At 40.8% G+C, this 12,160-nt stretch overlaps 1 protein-coding gene across 1 annotated transcript in view; it reads left to right on the forward strand.

Annotated features, from left to right (window-relative positions):
- The window catches only part of LOC126424803 (uncharacterized), a 154,076-nt gene that overhangs the window by 119,946 nt on the left and 21,970 nt on the right, over positions 1-12,160 (forward strand). Inside the window, exon 6 of the mRNA XM_050087593.1 lies at positions 3,432-3,510. Within this exon, the coding sequence (XP_049943550.1) occupies positions 3,432-3,510 (79 nt within the window). The remainder of the gene's footprint in view (positions 1-3,431; positions 3,511-12,160) is intronic.

Consider the following 12,160-nt stretch of genomic DNA (forward strand, 5'->3'; position numbering starts at 1 on the left):
TAACAAATCCTGCATGATTGAAGTGGCAAAAGGTGAGGCCTTTGGGAAGGACTGTTCTTCTGTGGGGGCTAAGGCTTTTGGAGGAAAGGTTCCTGACTATGTTGCAGGTCTGTTTAGGTTCTGGATTCTGTGTTATGGTGGGACGGAGTTTGGGAGGGTGGGCTAAATATAGTAGATCTGAGAGACAGGGTTTGTGAGCTATGAGGTGACATGGGGGAGGCTTGGAGGTTGTTGTGCAGGTGGTGGATAGTGGTAGCCCCAGGCGGTAGTATGAAATGAACAGGGTGGAGATTTTTGAGGTGGCATTGTGCATGATGCTGTAGTTTCATTGTGTGTGATGGGATCCAGGAATTTCGGATTGCACAGCAGGAGAATTTTGGGAACAGAGAGAAGGTATTGCAAAGTTTGGGCCTGATTGATGTGGTTTGCAGAGCTGTGTTGGTGAGGGTTACAGACTGGGGGGATCTGAACAGATGGAGATCATTGTGGAAGGGAGGGTGGCAACCAGAGATGGGTAATTTGAGGGTAAGACCATTTGGGGGGATTCCATGAGCCAAACAACAATGCAGGAACAGTATGTGGGATTGGGTTCTGGCTAGGGATAAGGAAAGTTTTGTGTACTGATTCAGATGGAAAGAGCAAGAATCCATGTTGTTGGATAAATACGCGTAAAAATATGAACATAACATACTATTATATCCAAAAAAATTTGCAAAAATACACCCAGACACATGGGAAAAATCGGAAAAAGCATTAAACAGATGAAGTAAGGGGAAAACAAGATGAAATCTGAGTGAGTAGGCGGATAATGAAATGCGAAAACCAATTGAAATTGGCATGAAGACACAAAGAGATCAAAGAAAAGACCAGTAGATAATCTTACATTTCAATACAGAGTCCTCATAAACTTCCACCAATTCAGTTTTGTTGTGGGCAGCTGTTGAACACCTCAAGCAAAAATGTAAATAACAACCAAAGCTACTTCAGATAACTATGGACAAAAAACTGCATATTGTACCTATTCGAACTTTTTGATAAGTGTTACAGTGACTACACTAACCAGCACTCATGTGGATTAACTAAGTTTTCCACTCTTTTGTACAAGTCTGAGACTTACCAATGTACCCTTATTTACATTAGGTATAGTGTAGACATGCGGAGGGTCAGTTATTGGTGGTACAAGAACAGTTAATATACATTCAACAAAGAATGGTTGACAAATAAGTACTTTCTTCAGGAGACAGAATTCGAGTACTGGAAAAGCTGTTCACAGTTTTCAGAACTTGTGCAGGGGCCATCGTGTGAATTGCATGGTTTTCAGATAAGATGTACTTATCCACTTTCTGCTTAAAATATTTTTATTTGTGGCAATACCTAGTGTATGTTGGGAATCTGATTGTTTCATTTGTGTTTTGAAGATCACGTTGCTCACGTGTCTCTCATTTATGTTTGTGCACAATTGTAGCCAGTCCCAAAAACTCCACATAGTGTCAATTAACATCTGATGTGGAATACGAATGATTTCTTCCTGGATGTCTTCCTCAGATCTTCGAGGCTGCTTAGCTCTTAAACACATACTCAGAACTTCAGATCTCACAATGAAAAGAAGTCGTTTAAGCTCGGATTGGAGAAGTGAGGAGAGTAGTGAAGATTGTGATGTCTGGAGATAGGAGGCTCGGAACATGATTCCACAACGTGACACAACCATCAAATTACAAGCTATTTGTGCAGTTGCACCATCTTTTTGAATCTGTGCTGTCTTCATTTTCATTACACGAGCATCTACAGTTTCGTTTGTTAACAAACTCGTTTGAATGAAAATGAGCTTCAACACTAAGCAGAAAAAATTACATTCTCGTTATTGACCATGGTTTCACGAAAGACACGTCGCTGTTTGTAATTGTCTTCATAAGTTACTGACGTACCTGAATTTTGAGTGGGTGATAATAAAGACCTCTCTGCCGGGTACTTTGTACTGTTGGCACGTCAATCCTTAAACTCATGGCACGTGAGTGAACTGACCATTTAGGCAGACACCCTAATTATGGAGCATCTCTAATTGTTTATGTACCTGACAATGGTGTCTACATGTACAAAGTTACATAGACTTCCGACTTTGTCTTCTGGTTGAACCCATTATTTTGTGAAAGCAGACTGGTTTTATTTAGGATTCCAGTTACTCCCCACTGTTTTAGCTACAAAACCCTATTTTTCAGCATAATCTCCATTCAATGTGACGACCTTATACCAGCTTACTGAGAAGGCCCGTATGTGCGCACGGTACCGATCTACTGGTAAATATCGGATCAGAAGTCTTGCTGTGTCGATAACTTCCTCGTCTTCAGTGTACTGCTTCCCATGGAATGCATCCTTGAGAACCATTGGGGTGCGCTGGCTGTTTTGAGGCCTCTTATTGTCACAGAGAATAAGAAGTTTGTTTGCATTTTTGTGGCAATGAGTACATTGAAGTTGTCCCTTCAATTTCCCAAAGCTGTATGCAGCCGGCCAGCACGGGGGAATTCGGACAGCTTTGCGCGACCTTGTTGCAATGGTGACAGACTTCTCACCCAATAATTCTCCGTCCTTTTGTTCGCTGCCAGTTCTCTGCAGACATTCTGCACGTCTCTGTGAATATTTTGTTCGCTGCCAGTTCTCTGCAGACATTCTGCATGTGCCTACGAATACCTGTGATGCTGTGGTTTTTCGCTAAAAAACCTCAGTGGCAGGCACTGCCCCGAATGTACCTCTGTTACAGATGAGATTTTGAAGGCTACATGTAGCACCACAACCTATCGAAACTTCATGAAATTAGAGGGACTGAAGAGGGAATATTCCATTGTGTCCCACAATGTATTCCACATTTTGTTTTTCAACCATTATTGACTGAGGAAAAAAAGTCTTACATTACTTATTGAATGCCCCTGGTATTTTGTAATTTAAGTATAGAAGTTAGAAGTCCATATTAAACAGTAGGTATCCATATAAGTCGAAGGTTGGAGATGGTTAAGGGCATACCATCCCCAATAGGATCATACCTAGTAAAGTAATGTGGTGTTAAAACTAACCTTCAGCTTTACTTTTTATTACCTGCTTCATATATTGAAAACATGGGATGTTCTTTGAAATGTCCTTTTGTTAAATCCAACTTATGATTGACTGAATGTTTTAGCAAAGATGAGCAGTTATTCTTGATATAAAACTGCTTGGATTTCAATCATTTACATTAAGCAATAGCAAAATGATTGGGTTTTTGCATTTTCGGCATTTAATTATGTTCTTGATTATTGTAGAAATTGGGCAGTACATAATACGTTCTTCATAACTTTCTTTAGATTATTGTATTCATAGTGGCATGTTAACGCTACATGGAAACAGCTGTGTATGTCTTTTTCTCATATCGAAGTCTGCATTCAGTTTTCTGTTCCCAACAGATAGGAATGTTGTAGTGGCAGACATCACAAGCCTATTCCTGATCGGTCCACAAAGATGCCGCACTGACTGCTATGAGCTGTGAGTATGTTACTTTATTAATTCAATGGGCCTTCCATTGTTATATTATGAACCCTCCATACGAGGAGGATTAATTAAGATTATGGAATAAGTTATCATTACTTGGTGAATTTTTATAGATGGAAAAAGATGATCTGTAGGCCTATTTGTTTTAAACAATAATCTGTTCCCAGACATTCATTCATCACACCCTAAAAATGTATTATTTCCCACATGGAGGTGAATGTTATTTCCTTTCACCCCCCCCTCCCTGCCCCCTCCATATTCTTCATGTGTCAATTTTTACAAACAACGTGTTTCATAGTACAATTGTATATTATTCGAAATGGTCATTCGTCCAGCTCCTTCATTATATTTCTGACAACTAAAACTTGTCGTCTCCAGGTCGGATCTCCACAAACACACAGGCGTGGGCTACGGGTATCAAAGAATCTGCCGGAAATATCTGTGGCTCGTCAGGAAAAGCCGTTTTTTTGTGTGGTGTCTAGCCCTTGAAGGCACACCGGCTTTTGATTGTTGCAGGAGTGTTGCCAACAAACAGCTTTCATACCTCGGCCATGTGGTAAATTTCCCAATGTTCTAGTAGTATATCATGATGAAACCAAGCAAGGTAAGTTTCAGTGCTTAATGACTGGATGTTTGAGAGCATCAAGGCCCACAAGACGTCAGAATTCCAGGTGTATTGCACAGTATGTAGCAAGTCTTTCACTCTCAGCAACATGGTGAAGATGACTGTAATCAGCCATGTGGAAGGCACTAATCACCCCATGGCAGTCGTGGCTGTCAAAAAGATACTGGAAATTTGTCTTTTTCGTCAGTTCTCAGTGAGTGAAGTGCCACAGCTGTTCAGTGATGTGTAGACTCTTTAAGGCTGCCCAACATCTCACTGACTTTAACGGGATTTTGTTTTCAATGACTGTGTTGGTTTTTTACCATGCCGTTGTTCAAAAGTGACAGACAGACTTTGGCATTTTCAACACACCCTTGCGCAGCTTGGTGTAGCCAATCCTTTTCTAACGTCCAGTTTTGGCGTTCATTATGGGAACTTGCCACTGGTTTTTCAATGATGAGGGAGGATCGGCAAGGTATGCCTCGCTAGCCTGCTTTCTCGATGTTCCTGTTCTTCTTGCTTCCTCTTTAAAAGAGGGGCTGGACTTAGTCCCACTTTTTATACAGTCCAATTTTTACCCACTCCAATCTAGCCACTGTAATGGATGATGATGATGATGATGATGATGATGATGATGATGAAAACACAAACACCCAGTCCCCAGGCAGAGAAAATTTCCAACCTGGCCGGGAATCGAGCCTGGGTCCCCGTGATCCAGAGGCAGCAACGCTAGCCACTAGACCACGAGCTGTGAACATGAATTATTATGTCAAGGAAAGATCCTTGTTTGCATTTTATAATATTTATTGGCATGACTAGCCTGCAGTTCACACTTAAGTGCCTGGCAGAGGGTTCTTTGTACAATTTTCAGATTATTTCTTTACTGTTTCGCCTCAAGTAGCAGCGCACAAGAAAAACGAACATATAAATCTTTCCATTTTTTTTATTTTATTATGATACTCTCTCCATATGTAGTTGGGGGTTAACAAAATATTTCCACCCGTGTACGAGAAAGTTGGTGATTGAAAGTTCGTAAATAGCTCTCGTCGCAACAAAAAACTTCTTTGTTTTGATGATTGCCACCCCAACTTGTGTATCATTTCGATGACACTCTCTCCCGTATATCGTGATAACACAAAATGAGTTGCCCTACTTTGGACTTTTTTGATGTTCTCCATCAATCCTATCTAGTAAGGATCCCACACCGTATGACAGTACTCTAGCAGAGGGCAGACAAGTGTAGTGTTGGCAGTCTCTTTAATGGATTTGCTGCATATTCTAAGTGTTCTGCCAACAAAGCTTAGTCTTTGGTTCACCTTCCCCACGCATTATCTATGTGGTCTCTCCAATTAAAGTTGTCTGTAATTGTAATTCCTAGGTGTTCAGTTGAGTTTACAGCTTTGAGATTCATGGGATTTATCGTCTAACTGAAATTTGATGGATATTTTGTAGTACTCATGCGAATGACCTCACACTTTTCTTTATTTAGGGCCAATTGCCACTTTTCACACCATACAGATATCTTGTCTTTCCCAATGTGACATTTTTATATCACATGGTGGAATACAAGATGTCTCAAACCACGAAGAAAATGTTAAGTTTGTTACTAAGGGAGGGAGGGGGGGGGGGGGAGGAGTAAGTTAGAATTTGGAGTTAGAATTATTTGTCATTTACAATTTGCCAATTAATTGCACTGGTCATGCGAGTGACCTGTTCAGGAAAATGTTAGTGGATAGCAATATAGCAAAAAAATGCAGCTCTGCAAGAACAAAAACTGTCACAATCAATGGAGAAATGGTCAAAAAAAATCCCAACCTAGCACTACAACTACACTTCAGAGAACAGGTATGGAATTGATGCTTTGGCCATTTCCAGTGTTTTTATTTCTATTTTTATATCCATTATATAGCTTTTTGACGTCACAGGAAAAGACTCGCATCAGTTGCCTTTGGATTATACTAAAAATGACCCACAATTTTTGACCATTCATATTTGAAAGGTTGGTGGGTATGTAGTATCACAAGGTTCACGTAATTGTCTTATTTGGATATTTGATTGTTTTGGGGACACTGGTACTTCCAGAGCATGCTCGCTGTCGTCTGGCGAGATTACTGGACATAATGAAGATGCTCCCTTGACACTTGACTAGATCACAGTGACTGGTGAATCGGGAAGCTCGCAGTTGACGGTCGATTTCTTGACCTCTGAGGTATTGCAGCCCAAAGTCACGTCCACCACTACCACTAACACTACATCAACTAACATACTTGTTGTCACCTCCACCAATGCCACTAACGCTGCATCGGCTAACAGTCGTATTTCAAAGTACCAGATCCAGGATCATGGCGGAAATATTATGGACTCTGAAGGCTGTTGAGAATCATGTGTCCTTTTCTACTACAAGAAAGCAGACTGCTTTGTTTCCGGTCATGTTCCATAATGATAATGTAGCAAGTAAAATGCATCTTGGGTGAGCCAAGACACCATATTGTATTGTTCGTGAGTTAGCTCTGCACTTTAGGAAAAATATTCTCAAAGATCTTGAAGGGGATGTTCCTTTTGTAATATTACTTGATGAGAGCCTTAACAAGGTGGCTGAGTTGCAGCAAATGGATTTTGCTCTCAGATATTGGCATAAAGTTAACAAACAAGATGTGAAATGCACCATTTTTCATCTGCATTTTTAGGCCATACCACTACTGCCGATATGTTGGATGGTTTTAAGATAGAAACTTCTGATCTGAATCTTATCAACATGCTTAAGGTACCAGTGGATGGGCCCAATGTCAATTGGACATTCTTGATGGATTTCTGTCGTGACCTGAAGAGTATTAATAGGAACAGTGCATCAACTTTTATTGATATGGGATGTTGTGGTCCTCATAGAATTCATCAGAGTTTCCAGAATGCAGCCTTAAAGACTAACTGGGGCATTGTACCTTTCATGAGATCGATTTGTAATGTGTTGAAGAATGTACCTGTAAGAAGAGCTGATTATGAAAGATTCATTAAACCCAAAAATCAGCCCTTAAAAAAAAAAAAAAAAAAAAAAAAAAACCCTTTCCAGAGGTTTATGTGGACAAAGTAAAGGAACACGAGATTAAAATATATATACTTACAGTGAACAATGTTGTGGTACCTCAGATCCTCTGCTGCCAGCTAAAATATCGTTTTTTAGCTTTATTTTGGAGCAGGTCATGCGCTTTTTGAGGGAATTCCAATGTGTGGCCCCTACGGCACATCTCCTGTACAATGCTTTGTCATCTCTACTTCCTGATGTGATGTCCTTACTTGTTAAGGCTGAAGTATGTAACTGTTGAAAGATAAGTGTGTGATATAAAACTTGATAATAAAGTTAGTCTTATTCCTGCAATAGACACGAACTTAGGTCATGGTGTATGGTATGAGCTCAGAAAAGTAAAAGTTCCTGCAAAGATTTTTTAACTTTCAGGATTGAGTGCAAGGACTTTCTGATTGAAATCTGCTCAAACAGCCTTCTAAAGCCACCTTTGAAATACAGAATTTGAACATTCATAGACTTTTGTGATCCAGTTGTCATAAATAGCAGCCCAAGAACTAGCAACGCTAGAATCTTGAATGTCTTACAGAAATTCTCTTCACAGAATTGGACAAGGTATCAAGTTTATGATGGCCTGAAATCAGCCGGTGGTGTCTTAAAGATTGACGTTAACAAGGGAATGAATCTGGACTATCACAATGCTCGAGATCGGTATGGTGACGCTTCAAAGCAGAAGCAATGTGAATAAGATGAAGCAGCCAAGAGAGCCAAACAGAAGAGGTCCATTGTCCAACAAGTTAAAGAACTGGAAGCCAAAAAGTCACGGATATTGGCCGAAAGTCAGTCAGGCAGCAGTAGCCAACTGCAGCAGACACAGCAACAGATAAGTAACCGAATTTGTCATTTATGAGTTTCTAACCAGGAGCGAATTTTATTATATCATCTGTGTGCTTCAATAGTTTAGTTTCTTGAGTTTCTGCATCTAAATTTAACATCTAATAGCCACAGTTCTCGCGTTTTCATTTGCGTCAGAAAGTAAATCGATTTTGTGACATATTTCAAGTTCCAAATCAGGGTCAAATTATTTAGTTTCACCTGAGTGCTTCGGTAATTATGTTTTTGAATATCTGCGTATTATTACACACAGTTTGTGTGTTTTCGTCAGGTTCTACAGTAGATATCCGTAGCGTGAGTCGATAGTCCATTTCTCTGCATAGTTTAGGGTTTTGTGCGGATGTGAGCCGAGCAGCTTGAGGCTGCAGTGGATGGGCACCACTATTGTAGGCCAGCCGTGGGGATCCAACGGACGTCCAGCACGTCAGAGTCCTCTGATCGGTCCTCACCGGTGGCCAACCCAGTTACTGCTCGCATTGAGGCTGACCCCTCACCTGTGGTCGAGTGGGAGTTTGCCCCGGGGTGAAGCAGGCGGCGAAAGAATTTCCTGGCGGCCGCACATACGGCCTCCCCGGTTGGTCTGAGAAACAGGTTCCAGGTGCTGTCCGTGGCTGACACTGTCGCTGAGCCAGATGCTGTCGCCTGTCCTGTTTCAAGGGAAACCACTCAGCCTGCAAGATCCGGGCAATCGCAGAGGGTGGGATTATTGGTAGTTGGGAGCTCCAACGTTAGGCGCGTTATGGGGCCCCTTAGGGACTTGGTTGACAAGAAGGGTAGGAAATCCAATGTGCACTCTGTGTGCATACCGGGTGGAGTCATTTCAGATATGGAAAGGGTCCTCCCGGATGCCATGAAGAGCACAGGGTGCAGCCAACTGCAGGTGGTGGCACACGTCGGTACCAATGATGTGTGTCACTTTGGATCAGAAGAGATTCTCTCTGGTTTCAAGCGGCTAACAGAAGCGGTAAAGGCTGCCAGTCTTTCTTGCAAGATGAAAGCAGAGCTGACCATTTGCAGCATAGTCGACAGGACCGATTGCAGACCTCTGGTACAGAGCCGAGTGGAGGATCTGAATCAGAGGCTCAGACTGTTCTGCGACCGTGTAGGCTGCAGATTCCTCGACTTGCGCCAAAGGGTGGTTGGGTTTCAGGTTCCGCTGAATAGGTCAGGTGTCCACTATATGCAGGAGGCGGCTACATGGGTAGCAGGGGCTGTCTGGCATGGACTGGGCAGTTTTTAAGGTTAGAGGGTCACAGGAAACCACAAGGCCTTTAGTCACAAAGGGTGCAGGCCAAACATAGGAAGAATGTAGATAAAGGAACCATTGGTATAACAGTTGTAAATTGTCGTAGCTGTGTTGGGAAAGTGCCAGAGCTCCAAACGCTAATAGAAAGCACTGATGCTCAAATTGTTATAGGCACTGAAAGCTGGCTAAGCTCAGCCAAAATTTTTGAGAAGAACCTAATGGTGTTCTGGAAGGATAGGCTAAATGCGGTTGGCGGTGGCGTGTTTGTTGCTGTTAGATGTAGTTTAACTTGTCGCGAAATTGAAGTAGATACTTCCTGTGAGTTAGTATCGGCAGAGGTCATTGTTGACAACCGGAATAAAATAATAATTCGATCCTTTTACTGACCTCCCAATTCAGATTATACAGTTGCTGAAAGGTTCAAAGGAAACTTGAGTTTGATTTCAAACACGTACCCGAACCATATTTTCTGGCACAAAATCCAAAGCGATTCTGGTCATATGTGAAGTATGTTAGCGGCAAAAAACAATTACTGCCTTCTCTGCGCGATAGCAATGGAGATACTATCGAAGACAGTGCTGCCAAAGCAGAGTTACTAAACACAGCCTTCCGAAATGCCTTCACAAAAGAAGACAGAGTAAATATTCCAGAATTCGAATCGAGAGCAGCTACCAACATGAGTAACGATGAAGTAAATATCTTTGGAGTAGTGAAGCAACTTAAATCACTTAATAAAAGCAAGTCTTCTGGTCCAGACTGTATACCAATTAGGTTCCTTTCGGAGTATGCTGTTGCATTAGCTCCATACTAAACAATACTATACAACCGTTCGCTCGACAAATATCCGTACCCAAAGACTGGAAAGTTGCACAAGTCACACCAATATTCAAGAAAGGTAGTAGGAGTAATCCGCTAAATTACAAGCCCATATCGTTAACGTCGATATGCAGCAGGATTTTAGAACATACATTGTGTTCGAACGTAATAAATTACCTCAAAGAAAACGGTCTATTGACACACAGTCAACATGGGTTTAGAAAACATTGTTCTTGTGAAACACAACAAGCTCTTCATTCACATGAAGTGCTGAGTGCTATTGACAAGGGATTTCAGATCAGTTCTGTATTTCTGGATTTCCGAAGGCTTTTGACACTGTACCACGCAAGCGGCTCATAGTAAAATTGCATGCATATTAAAATTGCATGCTTATGGAATACCATCTCAGTTATGTGACTGGATCTGTGATTTCCTGTCAGAGAGGTCACAGTTCGTTGTAATTGACAGAAAGTCATCGACTAAAACAGAAATGATTCCTGGCGTTCCCAAAGGTAGTGTTATAGGCCCTTTGCTGTTCCTTATCTACATAAACGATTTGGGAGGCAATTTGAGCAGCTATCTTCGGTTGTTTGCAGATGACGCTGTCGTTTATTGACTAATAAAGTCATCAGAAGATCAAAACAAACTGCAAAACGATTTAGAAAAAATATCTGAATGGTGCAAAAAGTAGCAGTTGACCCTAAATAACAAAAAGTGTGAGGTCATCCACATGAGTACTAAAAGGAACTCATTAAACTTCGGTTACACGATAAATCAATCTAATCTAAAAGCTGTGAATTCAACTAAATACCTAGGTATTACAATTATAAACGATTTAAATTTGAAGAAACACATAGAAAACGTTGTGGGGAAAGCTAACCAAACACTGCGTTTCATTGGCAGGACACTTAGAAAATGTAACAGACCTAGTAAGAAGACTGCCTACACTATGCTTGTCCGTCCTCTTTCAAAATACTGTTGCACAGTGTGGGATCCTTACCAGATAGGACTGACTGAGTACATAGAAAAAATTCAAAGAAAGGCAGCACGTTTTGTATTATCGTGAAATATCGGAGAGAGTGTCACAGAAATAACAGGATTTGGGATGGACATCATTAAAAGAAAGACTTTTTTGTTGCGACGGAATCTTCTCATGAAATTCCAATCACCAACTTTCTCCTCCGAATGCGAAAATATTTTGTTGACACCGACCTGCATAGGAAGGAATGATCACAAAGATAAAATAAGGGAAATCAGAGCTCGTACGGAAAGATATCGGTGTTCATTCTTTCCGCGCACTATAAGAGATTGGAATAATAGAGAATTGTGAAGGTGGTTCGGTGAACCCTCTGCCAGGCAGTTAAATGTGATTTGCAGAGTATCCATGTAGATGTAGATGTAGATGAAAGTGTCACTGTACAGAGGGGAATTGAAGAGATCGCTTCTCTCACAAAGGAGTTTTGACTGGTTTTCATTGATTGATTTGCATTGTTTGTTTGACAAAATACAAAGTGTTATTATTTGGCAGAGAAAAGTCACTAAATGTTCCCGAGTGATGTTCTTAGTTTTTAAACTTTAATGTTATATAATACAACATATTTCTTTTATGTTTGTCTGGTCCGATGCATTATCTTTCCTGGAAAGTTCATAAATCCTATATGGTAGGATGAAGGTGTTACCAAAGAATGAAACGTAATAAAGAAGGTGACTGAAAAGGCCACTGTCTACATTTTGATGTTCAGTTTTCCAGGCTCATCAGGAATGAATACCTATTTTATACGCTCTAGTTTCTTTCCATTTTTTACTAACCCCTAGTAATATTTAGTACCAAAATCTTGACCATAGAAGACAGCCCATAACAATCCATGCTAATTTAGGGCAATAATGGCCAGGCAGCTTATGTGCCAAAATTAACCACACACAAAAAAAGAAAGTTCATAAAGTAATTAGTTACAAAATGTGTGACACACACTGATGCCAAAAACTATTTCAAGCTATGTACCTCAAAACATTTGTTACTCCATTTCCATCAGTTGTGAAGAAGCCTCACAACCATTTTGTGGAT

Source organism: Schistocerca serialis, chromosome 10 (genome assembly GCF_023864345.2).
Source record: "Schistocerca serialis cubense isolate TAMUIC-IGC-003099 chromosome 10, iqSchSeri2.2, whole genome shotgun sequence".
NCBI lineage: Eukaryota > Metazoa > Arthropoda > Insecta > Orthoptera > Acrididae > Schistocerca > Schistocerca serialis.